This window comes from Athene cunicularia (genome assembly GCF_003259725.1).
Source record: "Athene cunicularia isolate RWA chromosome 3 unlocalized genomic scaffold, athCun1 chr3_part1, whole genome shotgun sequence".
Classification (NCBI taxonomy): domain Eukaryota; kingdom Metazoa; phylum Chordata; class Aves; order Strigiformes; family Strigidae; genus Athene; species Athene cunicularia.
In genome coordinates, this window is record NW_020799097.1 from 123,843,939 (window position 1) to 123,863,196 (window position 19,258).

At 38.0% G+C, this 19,258-nt stretch overlaps 1 protein-coding gene across 7 annotated transcripts in view; it reads right to left on the bottom strand.

Moving 5' to 3' along the window:
- EHBP1 (EH domain binding protein 1) overlaps window positions 1-19,258 on the bottom strand; it is a 231,646-nt gene that overhangs the window by 139,518 nt on the left and 72,870 nt on the right. For all 7 annotated transcript variants that reach the window (XM_026844922.1, XM_026844924.1, XM_026844923.1 and 4 more), the window contains exon 5: window positions 438-619. In XM_026844922.1, the coding sequence (XP_026700723.1) occupies window positions 438-619 (182 nt within the window). The remainder of the gene's footprint in view (window positions 1-437; window positions 620-19,258) is intronic.

Genomic DNA, 19,258 nt, shown 5'->3' on the forward strand with positions numbered 1-19,258 from the left:
TCACCTCACAACTGGCTTTGTCCTTCTTTTATTGTTTGTGAAATATAACTAGGTGAAATAGTAATAAGTTCTCTTTCCCACATTTCCCTTGCAGTCTAAGGGAATTGTTGGACAAACGTGCACATGCACACAAACGTACACTCCTGCTGGTTTCAGACCTGTACATATTTTTAAGCTGTTGTTATTTAAAATGTCTGTAACAGTAGAGAACAAGCCATTTGCCTCTGAAGAACATAAGACTAAAATCAAAGTAGGAAATTACTTTTACTCAGCTAAGAAACTAAGTATGGCAGGAATTATAGGTATGCTGAAGGATACACTCAAACTTGTTCATTCTGTACAGAAAGAGCTCTTTATCCAAAGAATTCTTTGAAAAGCAACACAAAGCATGATATCTGGTTCAAAACAAAACCAAACAAAACAAAACAACAACTTACGTGGCTTTTCCTTCCCTCAGGAAAATACAAGATAAAGAGAACTGTAGTGTGGCAGACACCACTTTCTTAGACAAAGGCTTGAATTTTAACTTGACATCTGTCTGTGTAGGCATGGGGCTTGCATATTGCTTCATGTTGATGCTGCTGGTGGCAAGTGCTTTTCTGCGTCCAGAAGGAGATTCCTGAAAGCAAAGGAAAAACAAAACTAACATAAAAGTTCCTGTTACACTAAAACCTGTGTGTGCTTAAAACAAAACATACATTTATTAAATCTGCATCATTCTTTTTTCCAGTACCCAGGAAGCAGGGATTGCAATAGTCCTTGCTAGAGGCAGAAACCCATTTCTTAAACTAGATCAGCCACTAATGGTGGCTCTCTGAACACCTGTGTAGTGCAGTGGAGAAACAAAGGTTATTCACTGTGATTAGCAGTCTTCCACATGAGATTCTAGGTCTTTAATAGCTTGAGCTTGTAGCAGCATCCACGGCACACATCCATTTAAGTAAATGGGATATAACTCCATTCCTTCTGAGAGCAAGCTGAACTAGTTTTGTCTAAACATGGATAGTCCTGGACTTCCAACCTATGGAAGACATCTGTGTCAATTATGAATATATTACTTTACATAATGGTATGAGGCCATTCGGTTAATATTTTGAACTGCTATCTGTGTTCAATGCTCAAATATAATGCCTGAGTATTTTTCAAAGCAATGGTATTTCTCGCTAGTGTTGTACATGTACTATCAAGACTGACATGTTTCTGAAATTAAGGTTGACAATGCTGCCAAAATTACTGATAAAATATTTGCAAGAAATAAAAAGGTAGAAGAGAGAAAGATAAAAGCCTAAATCGTATTTCAAAAGCTGAAACTGCATTTCAAGATAAAGGTGTTGCTCACAGTTTAACAATTCAGACAAATTAATCTAAAATGCATCTAAGAACCTACTCTCTTGTTCCATCTAGTATCAGGATCAGCAGAAAAGGAATGATTATATGTAATAAAGCTCAAGTAACAAAAATAAAACAAAAAAGCCCTGCTGTTAACTCTTTTGAAAAATGTTCTTACAATAAGACTACATTTTACTGCAGTTGACAATTTGTATTGAATAAAGAATACTAATTCAATCAAAACATTCAAGCATCCTTTGTCAAAATACTTGACATTTCCGCCCAGTAGAATAAGTCAGAATGTAATATGTCATCCCCAAAGAATACCTTGTTTAAAAAACTAGCCTTATCTGTCAGATTATGCACAGCAATATTATACAGAACTATTAGTGCATGTAGATACCTTATGAATGAATTTCAAAAATGCATCAAACACTTGAGAAGGATTTAGGCCCTCTCAGAAGAAATACTTAAGAATATGCAAATACTCTCAACTGAATCAAGTTGAACAGATGCAACTATCACAAACAATATGAGTGCTCTTTCCTCGGCCGCGACTATCAATCAAAGAGCGAGATTAAGGTCCAAGGTTCTGACAATGTGTAAAATGGAAAGTATGATCAGGGAGTTTCAATTATTACACAGATATGAACAACAATAATCTGTTATTGTACCGTACCTTTAGAATAACTAAACATTACAACTCATTATGCCAAATACAAGATTTACTGTGGACCCTGTTCACAAAGAAATGAGAGAGAGATGGCACTTTTGCATGTTCTCCAGGTAAATGTACATAAGCACTTTGCGTTTTATCAGCAACTTGGTTCATAAAGCTAAACGTTCAATATTCATATTATGGTATAAACATGGTGGTCAGGGTGAATAGAAAGAAATTTTGCTTAAACCTCTTCCAGTTATTTAAGTATCTTTAGAGAAAACTGGCACATAAAATGTGGTGTGCAAGTATAAATGCAACTGGAATGATAAAAACTACTTGCTAATGCTAGTGTATGTGTTTTTCTGCCAAACAGAACAGGAGCAACCAGAAATTAAAAAGCAGCTTGAAGCCACATGGAGAAGACAAGGGGACAACAAGTACAAGTTCCACCAGAAGGTTACATCTCTATGTAAGACAGACACTTTTTACAGTGAGAACAACCACAACCTCCACAGGGATATGGTGGAGTCCCCATCGCAGAAGGTTTTCAAAATGCAACTGGAACGGGTGCTAGATAATCTCATTTAGGCTCTTTCCTACGACAGGTTGAACCAGGTGGTCCTTCTAGATCCCTTCCAACCAGAGCTTTTCTACAGTTGTATGATTCTAACTTTAATATGCCCTCACCTGAAGTCAGGCCAAAGGAAAACATTCAACTGGTGTGCTATAGTGGCTAGGAAACATTTGTCACATTTTGGATTTGACTCTTCTTTGAATCAGTTAGGATGAGCCTATGCTTGCAGACAAATGCCTTAGCTAGTTTTAAAATCTGTATTACCGTATCACAGTTATTATTGAAATTATAGTTAGCAACGTAACTCAAATGTGCGGAGAGGCTCTTCATTTGTTCATTATTTCCGAATTATACAATTAGATTTCCCTTAAAAAAAAAAAAAAAAAAAGTGTTGTGGGTTTTTTCTTTTCCTTTTTAAAGATGAATGTCTGTTGTCATGTCCTCACTCCCCTTCATCAATTAAAACACCCCAAAAAAGATCAAGTATATCTATACCCAGTGAGAAACAGATCTTAGATGAATGTGGGTACTTGCTTCAGCCTTCCAGATGAATCACTGATCAGCCATACCATGCCTGTATTCTCATGTACTCTTCTCAGTTTGACAATGAAAATCACTTCCCAGCAGCTGTAAACGTCCCCAGTTTAACAGAGACCTAGATTATTTCCTTGTGTGGCTACCGATGTCTTCTGAGGGCTGGCTCATGTGTTACAGACACCCTGTGCTACAACGGCAGGCAGCTGTGTGCCAGTACAAAGGGGAGAAGCCAGCCGTGTGCAAGAAGATTCTCTTACTAAATATCCTGAGGTGCTGTGAAGAGTAAGACGATTAAGTTCAGTCTTCCTCAGAAAGGAATGAATTTCATAATCTTTTTGTGGACCAAAGACAGAAGTTGACTTTTCAGGTTCCAACTGCCTATAAAAATCCAAATCTGTAATTTTATCATATTCAAAAAACCCAAACACCACCCACCACCACCACCCCCAAAAAAACAGACAGTCCCTGATCTTTCAAGTTTTATTTTCCTTAACATGGGAGTTTAAGTACATCTTCCTACTCTCCCAGAAAATTAAGCATGTTGGAAGTGTTGCAGTATTTTCTCCTTTTAAGCTTTATAGGCTTGGCCTTACATGGTTTTAGATAAATCAGTAGAAAGGGGGAAACTTCTTTTTTGCCCCCCAAAAGGATATTCTCAAGGTGCTTAGATCCATGACCAATTTCACAGTGGATTATGTTTTCTACTCTGACACAAAACCAACTTTTAAAAAATTGCCTTTAAATGTCAGTACCTGCTAATAACTACTTCTTACAAAGGTTGTATCATTTTTTTAAAAGACAACTTATATACTTCATATAATACAATTTGAATTACCCCAGAACAACAGAGAAATTTTCTTGCAGAAGAATAAATAATTCTTACATCAACAGAGCCAAAATAATCAAAAAGAAATATCTATGAATGGTGTATACAGGAACAGCTCAGGAATAGGCTGGAACAAGTTATTCCAAACAGAAGCACACTTTGGTAAAATACTAAATAACATCCATTTAATAGCGAAAGTCTGATCTGGTGTTACTTGTGTCTCATATAAGCACATGGCATTCTGTGGAAGGTAAAGCAGAGTCCCAATGCAAATATTTTAATTGCTCAACTTTTCTGATTTTGACTATATAATCAAAGTTCAAAACACATAAGGCTGTTATGCCTCCAGATATTTTACATACGTGTGACTGCCAGAGTTGCCACATTACATTTTGTAGAAGGGTGAATGGAAAAGTCAATATTGAAGTCACAGGATCCATGTGATAATAGGTGACAAAATACAACTCTTAATCATCAAGATACACAATTCTGTAACAAAATGGTAATTTGGAAGCTCTTCACTTTAAGAAAGGCAATGCATTATGGAAATAAAATCAACTATGATATTTGAATATCACAGAAAGATAGAAGATAATCTACAATACCGGTAACATACAAATACCTCAAGGTTATCTTTCAGGTTAAACATACTACTGTGTTTGAAAATGGGCACTATTTGGTTCATAATATGATGCGTGGAATACTGGTTAATAATCCTTTTTTGATGTTTCATGTTTGTTACTGTATAGTTCTAGCAAGAGAAGCAGCATATCAGAAAAAAGGAATCCTTTTAGAAATGACCAATAAATTATTAAAAAATAACTAGTTGGCATATTAGCAGAAACTACTCAAGCCTATCTTCCTGCATAACAGAGTAACAGCTGTGCTGGGCTGATCAAAGGCTCTGAGAAACCTGTATATTATTTATTAAGTATATTGTTTTCAAACCAATCATTATACTTTCCTTAAAGAAGAGTAAAAACCACACATAAACATATAACAATACCTCTCCAGAATACTGTCCTGTGCTGGGGAATTCCTGCTTTTGTATTCTACGTTTTTATGACTAAGGAGAGTAAATCTCCTCCTACTTACTCCCCTTAGTCCCTGAAATGCTGTCAGGGTACACTATATTTCGGGTGAAATAACCCTATCTGTCCATGATGCCAAGCTGTATCAGCTTGTCCACAGCTGAGGAAGCAGCAGAATGTGGCGTGTGGCTGGCTCTACACTATCTGATTGGGTGGTCGATATGTGTGTAACTGATACTTGATCCAGGTTGATCCTGGTACTTCAAGAAACCTAGCAAAATATTCCAAATCTGGAGTAGGGAAAAGAGTTCAAAGCGAGCAAAACAAAAATTAGTATAGACAATATGAACACCTCCTAATATCCTGGAGCACTTTGACTTCTGAATTCAGATACACAAATATGTAGAGCAAGCAATACTATGTAAATCAGTAAAAATTGCATTGCTTTTCAGTACAGAATATTAGTAATAATGAATTCAGCTAGTTTTTAATTTCTAAGCACACTGTACAGACTTTAAAACTGTCACCTCAGATACCACCCCTGGTGCCGTTACTGATGTGTCTGTTTCTAACCGACTTCTGGCCTTTAGTGTGGCATCAGTACACATGGTTTAGGAGCTAGCATGGATCTGTGAATGCAACATACAAGTCAACTGGAACCTACTCCAAAGAGACAAAATCAAGTCAATTAGAAGCCACATAGCTGCAAGGAGGGAGGGGCCAGGCTGGGACAAGCTCTCACTGCATGGGACCACCTTGCACTCAGCTCTGCCAAAGCCAGCAGACATATGTACACAGACATACACTGCAAGCAGGGATTTAAATAGCTATGGATGGGTTTTCAAGGAGCCATTCCCAACACTATCCCTCTACAGCATTTTAAGTTACTTCCACAAGACCTCAAGCTACCATCATATTACAAATTTTGGGGGTAGAGAAGGGAAAATTAACACTCACAAAATGGCAGTCAGTTCAAATGAAGCCAAAGAAGCTGCATTTACTGTCACGGCTAGAGGACCAGACTCACTTAGCACACAGATTTCTGTCTTTTCAATAATGCAACAATGCATCCTTCTCTTCCACAACACTCATGTTTCTGAGCAACGTCACACATCCCAAATGTTACTCTATAGTAAGTGCCACCCTTACATATAGATCTGCCCAGCGTAAAGGATCCACATAGCCTGATGGCCTTCTACAAGGAGAATAATGTGAAGCAATGCTATGAATCACTAGCCCTTTCCAGGAATCATCCCCATCCTTCCCTACTAAAGCGGACCTTTCAATAGTAAACAGGACTAAAATACTCTGACAAAGGAACTAAAACCAGATAATCTGTGCCACAGATGTAAAACAAAAAATCCAATTTTACTCAAAAGACGATGATCACAGATGACAGACAATCACATCACACTATTAAACAGTGCCCAACTCTCTTCCAAATGAAGCAAATCAAAAGATTAACACCTTCATATGAAAAGGTCTAAACTCAGACTCTTAATTTAAAGGAGGCCCAAATAAAGCAATAATGCAAATTTTATGCAGCCTTCTTTCCTTAAAAATGTATTTGTAATGACCTTGTGTCCGTAATTAACAACTGCCTGGTAAGTCTTCTTCAAGGTTAATGTAAGAAGTGAAAATAAGTAAGAAGCAGCTTTGTATTTTCTGTTAAACTGGCTTCACGGTTCTAGAATTACACAGAATCAAAATATTGGCCCTTTTTTTTCCACGGAGTATATTGCTCTGAGTTACTTGGGCTGGGGAAAGAGTCCCTCCACAGAAAACTGCAGAATGTATTTTACCTCTTCACACCTGAACTCAGCTTGTCTATGCAGACCTTTGATCCCTGCTGCACTGCAGTCTTTAATCCCGAGACTCAAGTGCTCTCCTTTCTATACACACATATTGAGAAAACACAGTAAAATATTTCCATTCAGCAGAAACTAGATCAAAAAGTATTGTACTTTTAATTATTTAGATACTAAATGGTGCCACTTTAATGGAAATACATGAAGTAATGCATAAGCACTGTACAAACACTATCCAAAAAAGACCTAAATGATGAAGACAAGTTTCCTAATTGGATGTTATTATTTTGTCAAAAGGAACAATGAGTTTTTAATATCTTTCTCCCAAAGAAGGAAGATGTTTAGCATAATATTTTTAGGGGCTGCTATATTTTTTTTTTTATAAAAGCAAATGCCAAAAAGCCTGCAAAGATAGACGGATTTTTAAAAGGAGCAATCTGCTACACACTCGCGCATAAAATAATTAGACAAAACATTTTTTCTAGCTGTAAAAAGCCATTGAGAGGAACAAGTTTTGAAGATTTCACTTTCCTTTTGCTTCAGAATTAAATGGAGAACGTTTTGAAGGAAAACTGTCCTCTGGCACAAACCCACCGCCCCTACAGCCACCACACACCGCAGGAGAGGAAATCGGAAAGTTCTCCCTCTCCCGACACTGGATGCCAGCCCCGCCGGCTGAGTTTGCAAGCGCCATCTTGCTTAGATGAAAAGATGACTGCTTCACTGGCAGAGCAAAATGGATCACTACAGAATTTAATTTGTGAGAGTATACAGCAATTAAATGCTAAAATAGACAAGCTACAGGGAGTTCTCTCAACTGGAGAGAGTAAATTAGAAACTATGTCAGTTAAAATAATTTAGACAGCCGGATGGGAGATTTGGAGGACCGAACGCAGGCAGCACAATCTGTGCTGAAAACCTGTTTAAAAGCAAATAATGGTTCAAGGTATCCAGAACATTATTAAGAATTATGATGTATTTGAATGGAGAATTTAATGTTTAAAAAAATCTGCACATACCAGAAAAGTCTAAGCCCTAGACATGAGGGCGGGGAAGGAAACAAAAAAATACATAAATGTTGAAACGGCTACACTTGATTATATAAATATGTATTTGTGATGATCGCAAAGTGACCCTCGTCCTTTTCAGAACCGGAGCTCTTGTGTCAAATTATTTATCGCATTGGTAGTATCTTAGATTCAGGCTAAAAGGCTACTTCAAAAACACCAACATGATGTTTATTATAGCACATCTAGATTGATGAATCATTATATTGGAAGCACAACACACCATTTCTTACTTGTACTGGTAGAGACAATACTTAGTAAGCAAGCAGAAAATAACAATATGTTACTATAGCTATTGTCTCCTTATGGTCTGCTTTTAGAACAGCCCCATGAGATTTCACTAGCACCGTGAGAGACTGAGGTATGTAGTGAAAGGTTTTTCTGACCAAAATCATACCTGTGGGTGTGCTCAAGCAACCTGCTGTGGGTAACAACAAACCATTCATCTTCACAGACTAATCCTTTGCATTCACAGACTCTGGAAATCTCCAAAGATTAACATCAGATAGGAAGTTTAGGAAGTGAAATGATACCTAACAAATTGAGGTAATTCATCTACACCATGCAAACCACCAAGAACATTTGGACATCCTGTTTTGCTAACAAAAACACTCATACAAAAATACTATTAAGCTTCTTAATTACTGGACAGATGGCAAAACATGTGCATGACCAAAATTTTAGTCAAGCAATTTATTAATAGACCATGTGTATGAGACAGGTATCCCCTTCTTAAGTGGGCTTGATGCTTATGAAAGGCAACTGAGAAAAGTTTACAGGTAAGATGGACAATTTTAGTAAGTAGCAGAGAACTACTGAACCCTGAAATACTCAACCTTGTAGATGATGTGGATGCTTTATGTGCCCATTTTTAAAGTCTTCATTGCTTTCTCCTTTGAACTGTTTAAATAGAACAGAAACACTTCATGAACACTCTCCCACAGAAGTATGTAATGAGATTGATAACTGATGTTGAGAAGCATCTGCTCTAGTATTTGTAGCCTCTTCCCTCCTCGTTCTTTCAGATCACTTCCTCTAGAGACGCTGTACAAGCTTCTCTTTTTTGATTAATGACCCGTTTAAATTTGCTGTTAGATGCCTTCAATCACCTGCTAAACTCTGTCTGTCCTTATGCTCTATGCAAACATTACCATAGCTTTGTAAAGTACATGAAGTTTTGCTTGTGTTTGCAGAGATACAGCCTGTGTTGTACCGCTCAGGAGCCCTGGAATACTTGACTATTCTATATCACTTATCAGCAACAAAAATCACATCCTTTCTTGCACTGCCTAGATCCCAATGTGCTGAGCTCACTAACACTGTAATACTGCCTGGTATTCCGCTTCCCTTTCACAGCCATTCGCTCTCTCCTGTTGGGATTATTGCAGCATAGGGACTGTCTGCTCCTTTCCTGGCCCCAAATGGTACAGCAGCTGGTTACGAGGCCATATCCCCCGGGCCTGCTAAGGTACATGGTGCAACTATATGCAAGTCTGCATGTATTGCTACATAAATCATTAGTAAGCAAACACCACTGAGATGAAATAATTTTTAGATCGCCGAGACTCTAAGTGTAAGTCCTACTGTAACTTCTGTACAGAATTTTAATTTTGCCATGGATGCTGGACAAGCTCACAGAAGCTCGGCCGAAGTTGGCAGAGAAACTTGTTATTACCAACTGGCTCTTTAAATCCTCAAACCTTCGCTCTCAAAGGAGCAGATTTAAAGAAGTCTGGGCTTGAGCTGTTGCTGATACATGTCAGGTGAAGCTGACTAGCAGGAAAGGCACTGCACACAGGGCTGGCAGCTTGGCAGAAAATAACAGTCCTTCATTTTCTGCGAGCTGTGTGCCACTGAGCTGGATCCTTCACAGTCTACTGTCTGTCTCTGAAAGCAACTCTTGTGACCCGCTTCAGCTGGGGCACTTCCAAACAGCATTCCCCCAGTTTGGGTTTATTTTTCTCCCTGCTTTTGAAGGGTTCATAGCATTTCTGTAGAGTTATCTTTGAAACGAAGTAGAAATACAGATAATTTATCTGATGCTAGAAGGAGAGAAAGAGCAGATGATAAAGCTGGTTCCTAAATTTTAGCTGAAACTGGAGTAAGAAACACCAATTATGTGAGACCTCCTTCCAGGGAGAGGAGAGGGGCATGGACTTGATACCCATGACTGACTTTACTGCTCAGCAACTCATAACTCCACATTTTTCCATGTATCAACTAAAGGGACTCAACAGGTTGTTTTCTGTGTTTTGGGATTTTTTTAAATAATAAGTAATCTGTTATAAAATCCAGATTTGAGCTCACCTACCAGTGCCTGGCACTTGAGCTCTGCTTTGCCTGGCAGGAAGTCTCCATTTTTATGATTCATTCTACTGCTCACCTGCTCTATGCAGAGGTGCCCCATGAATGGTGCTACTGAACCTTCAAATAGTTACAGAAGAGAGATGTCCAGTTAGTGTTCCCTGACAGAATACAGTCTTTAGTGGAAAAATAAATGGGTTTTTTTTTAAATCTTAAACTAGTCACCCATTTCTTGTTGGTTTCAGATGTGAAAAGCCCTTCTGCTGCTTAACAGCTTCTTTTTACTTTCCATTCTAGGCTTTAAATTTCCTTAGTCTGTCTTGGTGTCACCTCAAGACAAAGACCCAGAACCTTTAACGTTAAAAAGGTGGGTTTGAAATACTTCTAGCTCAGCAGTAAGTTAAATATAATATTAACAGCAGGTTTTGAAAGGTCTATAGCTCCATACATCAGGCCACGTGTACCTGCAAGCCTTGTCCTAAGGAAACAGATGCTGCACAGGAATATGCACATATCACAGACCCCAGAATAAACTCTGGATTATTTAAACAGACTCACAAACATAAACACATTATTAATCTCCTTTGTGATATCCAATAAGGAAGCAAGTTTGAGGTAACGCAGAAACAGGTCAAATGATTAACTACACCAGAAATCTTATATACTTTCATTCACTTTTCCAGAAAATACTATATTTTAAGAAGGCATAGATAAAACCGGTTTAAAAGGGTTTTATAAAATACCAGTGTGTCATCAACCATTTGTTTTATCTGAGGATAACTTCCATACAGTGAATACACAATATTAAATGACATAAAATTTGCAAGGCTTGTGACACAGAAAAGTTTAACAGTGTCAAGTGAAGACATTGTGACTCTTACACTGTATTGTTTCTGTACTGAAAGTTAACTTGAAAAGCACAGAATGAATGTAATGCCTGATGACTGTGCTGAGCAATGACGCTCACACAGTGACTGTTCTCCTTGTCAGAACCAGAGCCCTTGGGTCAAATTATTTCATATTGGTAGATCTTAGGTTTAGGCTAAAAGGCCACTTCAGAAAAAACAGCATGATGCTATTCAAAGTGAACGTCTCAGTTATTACTGGAGCACCAATGTATCTCCATTATTAAATTAATGAATGTGGTTTTTTCCTTCTCTTCCTTCTTGCTCACAACTTCACTTCAAGCATGTGCCAAAACCACTAAAATATATAACAGCAAGAGGATATAACACAGCTGGAAGTCCCCCAAACTACAGAGAAATTACTGGAACTGCTGGTGCTCCTCCTTCTCTCCCCTTCCCTCTGTCACTGTATTTCCCAGCCACCATCCTGGAAGACACGCTGAAAGACCACCGTAACTCTTATAGCTCCATGGCTGTGATACCCAGCACAAAATTCACTCCCGATGAGCTGGCTCTTCAAGAAAGGATCTTCATACAAATATATAGTTCTCTTGACTGGGCCATTTTTATCACTATTCTTTTATCCAAAACTGCAGCTCACTACTGGGGACCAAAAAAAAAAAAAAAAAAAAAAAAAAAAAAATGCAAATCTACTCCAGGCAGTCTCCACACTCTAAGAGCAGTGTGGTTTGCAAGTGATGGTTCCTGCATGCAGCACTCCCCCCTACAGAGTAAAGGAAGAAAAAAAAAAACAACAAACAAAACTAGGGATCTAGCCAATGCCATACCGCTGACGTGAGATTTGAATCTGACGTATGGGGGAAGAAGCAGGGGGTAAAGAGTATGTGTATAACTAGGGTAAAAGGGAGGTAGCTGAAAATTAAGATCTGTGTGAAGCTAGAATAGGGGCATGCTCACACATGTAAGACATCTCAGCTGTCACACCCTACGAACACACAAAAGTGAAAATGGTGTATGGTGCAGTTACTTATTTTATATGTATATATATTTTTATAAATAACATAAGCTACATTTCAACAGCATGGACAAATGCAAAGCATTCCAAAATGCAGCTCTGCAAAAACATAAACCTCAACTTTTTAAAAGCCCATCTATTCCTCTAAATTTGTTTCAATCAATGAAACAGCTAAACAGATTTCTTCTAATTTTGCACTTAAAGTAAAATTCACCTCAAGGCTGACAAGCATAAAAATTTTCAGTCAAATGGGTGATTTTTTTTTTTTTTTTAAAGCTGCAATAGCCTGAAAACAGGGGCTTGTAATGAAGCTACCTCATCAACCATAACCATGCTGTCACTAGAGCAACACAATCATATTGCCTGTGCAAAGAAGCAATGCATTTAACATTTTCTTCACTGTGTATTATCTATTAGCTGAGTTTGACATAGAGATATGTGGCAGTTCCCTGCAATACTTATGAATATATGTCAAGGCATACAAGAATCCATCCATGTCTGCTTCAGCACAGGTTTGTCGTCTTATATTTTGGCAAACAACTTAAAAAACACCACACCACACCACCTCTTTTCTCTTATTTTCTCTTAAATGCTGTTATGATAAAGAAATAGAAGTTGTCCCAGGCAAACTTCTCAGATCTCCCCATTACTATTCACTATTACTAATGCACATTACATGTTCAATTCTCCCTTGCTGTTTCTATGAAAAAGCTCTTGTCAAAAACAGATTTCATTTTTTCTGTGTATGCACAAATTAGTTATGGATGATTAACAAAGCATTCATTCTTTTATTTGCTTTGGCTGAGACTTGATCTGTGTTATATTCATGTGAGGGAAGCACTTCATTTTATGTTGATTAAATATGAAACACTGTACTGTTGATAAAAAGAGTTGTGTTCAGGGCTGCATATTACACTGACAAAAGATGCATGTTCTTGAGCTAACATTTTCTTAAACGAGTTTTTCCAGATTTTTAATTGCAAAAAACTTGACCCGCCTTTTTTTTTTTTCCCTTTCTCACCAAGTACCGAGCAGTAAGAACTTTATGTCCCAAAGCGATCTGCTGCAGTCTTAAACATCAATAATTATTGCATATTTAACATAAGAAAAAGGAATTTTCAAATTTTGCCCCATAATTTTATTTCTTTAAACATGACTTCCATTATAAAACTTATGCCAAAAAAGACTGCAAAACTAAGTAGAACAGGCAGTAAATCATAGTTGCATGATTACATGAAAAATATAATGAAAATTAAGATGTATTGGAGTAGTCTTATGGAAACTTATAGTCAGTTGTAACTGAGAGTTGGCCTTGATCTGGCGTCACTGACTCCAGATATCACAGAATAACATGTGTGTAAATTCTGATCTATAAGGCCCATAAATCCTCTATGTCCATTAAGCACAATGATATAGCAACACTAAAAATTATGCACCTATGCACCTCAGTTCAGGAAGGTATTTAAAGTGCAAGCCTAACTTCAACCGTATGATCTACTTGTAATTAAATCAAGTTAAAGCCATACGATTAAGCACCTTGTTAAATATGAGAACAAATTATTAGCCCTTATAAAACAAGAGATTCTATCTCAGGTTTTACAGCACATGAAAACAAGCACATGCACACACACACGTGCAGAGTATTATGCATACTTTTGCAAGAGGGGATTTATTTTTAGTGTAACTATATAGCAGTAAGTGCAGCTCTTACTCGGGATAGGAGAACGTCTGGCCACAACGATTTCTAAGCCACAAATCTCATCTAGGCAACAAATCGATGATATCACACCTTAATAAAATGTCTACTAAGGTCTCTGTGTCACAAAAATAAGTCTACTCAGTGTCTGTCTTAAACATCACCAAACCAAAGCATGAACTTTTCATCTTACTACCAAGGAGAAAGAGTCATAATGTGAAGTCAGAAACAGCCCAAACAAAGGGAAACTCAATGAAAACTGGGTTTAGGAAGGATGGCTAGTGCTCCACAAAGAAGGTGATTTTTTGGGGGGCCCCTGAAATACCACAGTGCTGATGAGAGGACAGCAGAAGATGGAAAGCTTGTTTTGATCAAAGCAGGCTATTGCATGGTCTCTGAGCAGCAGCTCTCTGCTCCCCATGAATGGACAGGGTTGTTAGCTGGCAGTTGTTTGAAGTGCCCAAGATCTGCCTAGAGGAAGATCCCTCCAGCACTGATACACTGCAGGTAGGAGAACAAGAAAGGGCTGGTGAAGACAATCAGCCCACCTGGGGCAGCTGTGCTGTGGTACAAGGTGTGAGCTCCTCCAGGGCACAAGAATCACAGAATCGTCTAGGTTGGAAAAGACCTTGAAGATCATCCAGTCCAACTATTAACCTCACACTGACAGTTCCCAACTACAGCATATCCCTCAGCGCTGGGTCAACTCTGTTCTTAAACACCTCCAGGGATGAGGACTCTACCACCTCCCTGGGCAGCCCATTCCAACGCCCAACAATCTGTTCTGTAAAGAAATACTTCCTAATATCCAGCCTAAACCTTCCCTGGCGCAACTTGAGGGCATTCTCTCTTATCCTATCGTTTATTACTTGGTTAAAGAGGCTCATCCCCAGCTCCTGTAACCTCCTTTCAGAAGCACAAGGGCTCTCAAAAAAACCCATTTCTTCTAATCACCCTCATCGAGAGCAGTGGTGCAAGATAACAACTCCTACCTGATGCTGCAGCCAATCAGATAGCATTTGACTCCTAACTCATGTCCTACCTGCATCCCGCTTTTCCAGCCACATGCACCAGCCCTGCCACTTTGCTGGGTCTTCTTTCACAACACAGTTTCTCTCACCAAACCAGCAGAAAAGTCATCCAGGAAAATACAAAAACAAAACAAAAAACCCACAATGTTTTAGGTTGGGTCAGGGAGATGAACAAGCTCTCCAAAGGCCAGGCAAGCACCAGCATCAGTGCACTGAAGGGGCAGCAGGACGAAGCAGGGAGCAGAGAGAAAGGAGCAAGAAGCCATCTGTTTTGACAGCAGCAAACCAAGAATGGTTCAGACATCCCATGTGGTTGCATTTTCAGGCAGAATTTCATGGAGATTTACTGTTCCAGCCTGTGTGAATTCAGGTCCCTGTCCCCTGCAAATCGGGGATGGCTGAAGTGAAACAAAGTTTATTTGTTTTTAAGGATCCCCCCAATTTTTTTTTGTTGTTGTTTCACGTCACATTAGAACACACAAAAGGACGAAGCGATAAATGATCACATGCATTTTCTTGCCTTTATTTGCGCTCTCTGGAATGAGGCCAGAGACATCTAAGTATTGCACTCTGTTCTCTTCCACTCCCTCTCAGAAATTATGGGCTCTTTCTCCTCTGCAGCCAATTTCCTCCTCCTTCTCTGTCTGGGCCCAAGTTTCAACAACCACAAAAACAATGTTGCCCTGTTTCTCTCCCAGGCCCATTCTTCATGCATCTACACCAGCCCCTCTGCGTCCTCCCAGATCTTTAAGACTTTATATTTACAGCTCCAGGATGAAAACCTGTTCTCTCTGCCCCGATTCTAGGAAAATTCCACTCTCCCCATTTTGCATATAAACTCAGCTGCACTCATTTTCTTAGGTTCAGCCACTCCATGGTCCTAAGGGGCTGACACTCCTGAGGTTATTAGTACGTTATCAGCCCTACTCAAATATACCTGACACAATCGCATAAGCTGACCCCAAAAATACAGAAATATTTCATGGCACAGAGTCTCCCTAACCTAAGTGTGAAACTTGAAATTGGGTATTAGCAAGTCAAACAGCAGCAAGTATGTCACACATTACACAGCTTTCCATTTATTTATAAAAAATATATATATAATTATTAGACTTTCACAAATTATAATTCACAAAAAATAAGTGTTACAAAGTAAATATCAGTTTCAAATAATCAGTTTCTATACATTCTTTTAAAAGATGTAGCTGGAATGTGGAGAATAACATCAGGCACATTCCTGGAGTGTTATAGGCACAAGTATTGTCAACATTTCTAAAGTTCCCCTAGAAACAAGTTCACACATGTGTAAAAAGCAAAGATGTTGCTAACGGTATATTTATTAACATATCACGTTGGCATCTAAAAGAGGTACAAGAATAAATGAATAAATAGAGTATCTCCAACAAAAATATTTTCTTCTCTACTTCTTGGCTGTGATGTTAACCTAACTTATGGAATTGAAAAAAAAATATCTCAGTGTTAATTAACTTAATATTTTGATCCATCCATACTTAAAAATATTCCACAATAAAAGCAAACAGAAAAAAACTCTCACCAAAACATAAGCAGTTTTAGTCTTATAATTATTATGTAAAACACTTACGAGACATCTGCATTAATCAGTTACCAGAAAGTAGTACTTCAGTCCCAGGTAGCTAGCAATAGCACTCGTATAATATTACGGGGAGCCTAATGTTTGGGCAAAACTAGAGCAAGAAAAAAATGAAACTAAAAGGCATATTGTACATGTGACCTACAGGACTTGGATTATTACCTCTAAGCTTATTAAGAGTAAAAGCTGTCAGTCGGACCACCCCACAACCAGGGAGGAAAACTAAGATTACTCAGCAGTAAAAGGCATAAAAAAAAAAAAAAAAAAAAAAAAAAAAAAAAAAGAGAGATGTGTATTCTCAAAACGAGCGAAGGCAGAGAGAGTGAACCACAGACCTGCTTCAGCTATCTAGAGCGGTAATTGGCTCACAAGAGCAACTACCACGTTAAAGCATTATCATTATCTAGCTCACATAACTGGAAATTCACGCTCTGTTCTTTAAATTGGCTTAACCAGCAGCATCTGCAGCACTTTAATTAATTACAGCAATTGGCGTACCTTAAAAGTAGATGCACAGATCTGAAATGATAATGCTCTGTGAGTAATAATTGTAAGCCAGCATTAATCCAGATCTATCCTAAACAAAACCAAGGGTATACTGTTGTGCTTCAACTGCACAGAAAACAAGCTTCAATGTAGTAATTATTATTGTCTGTCCAGGTTCACCGGCAAATACTACAATTCTGCATGACACACTACATTCAATTAGCTCCGGAATGCGGCAGCTCACAACTTGCACAACAAAAATCTGTTCAGGTTTGGTGTTGTCAAGTCAAAATTCTGTCGGGCACTTAAGCTTGAGTTTCCTTCAAAAGGTAAACTCGAAGTTAACATCATAACAGTGATTGCCACTATTTATTTTTAGTACACTCCTTATAAAGAAATATAGAAGACAGATATCACAGTAAGCTCAGAACAAAGTTTTCTTGACAGCCATTAGCTTCGCTTCAGTAAAAAATCCACAGGCATTGTACACAAACATTTTTTTTTTTTCTGATACCTGCAGCTCTAAAATACAGTAGAATTACTTTTTTAAAAAGAGACAAGAAGTTAAAAACTCCTTTTGTTCCTTTTATATGCAGCAATTCAAAATCTTCACTTAGAAGAAAACAATTTTTAAAAGCTTGACAGCAAAATCTATGTACACATTTAAAAGCTGTTCTGTAACAGACTTCATACCATTTCCAGTCAGAACACAAAACAACACTAACAAGATTTGTTGTGACTTGCTTCTGTATATTTCTGGTTTAAAGACAGATTTTACATTTAATTACCACTATATGCTGCAAAATGGGACACAAGAATCTTAATCAAGTGTCTCATATGTAATGGCAGTTTAAACAAACATTTAAATAGTTCAGTGTTACTAAATTGATCAAATCTGATCCTCAAATTCATACATAAATCAGGAGTCAAAATACCTGGTATAAAGGCTATTACTAAACCAAATCCAAAATCTTCATTTATCAAATACAACTTTGTCTTTCACAGCAGTGTGAAAAACGAGTAACTTTCTTGATTCTAGTAAACATGCAGTAGTTTTCAACGTATTTTTAACCAAAAAAACCCAACAGCCATAGACTCAACTAAGGGATGACTGGTTTTAAGTTGCAAAAACTTTAACCATCTAATACAAATAGATGCTACAGCACAAAATATGTCATTGTGTGATTTTGTCCAACAGCCATTTTCTGAAAGCATGCCTGTTTTCAGTGGAACATACAGAACAAGGAGGCAGGACATCAGCAAAGAGGCAAGTGCAAGCCTGAACAGCTAAAATACAAAGGCTGATACAGCAGCAAAAACCAGAAATAGCAATCTGATGTAGCAACTCACACCACAGAGACATTCAAAAGGCAGGGGAGAAAAATTCCTTTTTTAAAGCAGTAAAACTCCAGTGACAGTGCTTATATACACTGTGTCTAGTGTGTTTGGGCTGGGCAGACAGCAGTGAAGCTTCACTGGTATGTGTCACTTTAAGACATGAATATCTGTGCTCAGATATACCCTGATAACATGTTTATCTAGGATGCACAGAAAACAACTGCACGCACAAATAAACAGCTGCACACTCAAGGTAACCACATTCATATCCTGAGTATCCGCTTATAAATATTAATTTAGAAACTACATGTGCTACCAAGGCATCAGACTCTGAGGAAAAAAAGGCCACAGCGCAGGAAAAATGTAAAATAAAATAGTAATTCTTATCTAACACTGATATTTATTCCACACAGTCACTCATTCCTCATGGAGAGGGATCACAAGTGCACAATACAAGTTATTCGTTGACTAAATACCATCATGAAATGCTACAATATAAAGGTTGGAAGGATTAACACAAAAGGTCCCACTCCAAGACAAATGTCTCCTTCATAGTTCAATTCACAGCCATCATGACTGCTCAGTCAGGCCTACGATTCCAAAACGCTGGATATATATATACCTGCTAACCAAACACGGTAAAGACTTTCAAAATCTCTTGTTGATACTGGCATCATTTTAGAGGAGATTATTAATTACCACCATGCCGAAAGAGACTTTTTAAACATGGGAAGATCACCAAATAGTTTCCACTTCAAATCTCAGTGCTTTCTGAAACAACTTCTACAGAGAAATTATATATTTGCCAGGCTGGCAGGGTTTACAAGCCGCTTCCTCCCTTCTCCTCCTTCAGTCTCTCACCTTTCCCAAGCAAAAACTGCAAGACATGCAACCAAAAAAAAAATCTTATTTTTAAGTATTTAATATTTTCAAAAGCTTACACAATTGCACATTTATATACAAGCCACTTTTAAAAACAAACACAGAGAAATGAATTTATTACCATGCACTAAAACATGTTGGGTTTTGCTGTAACAATACAATTACATGGTGATTGCCAAACAAGCCATAAGTACT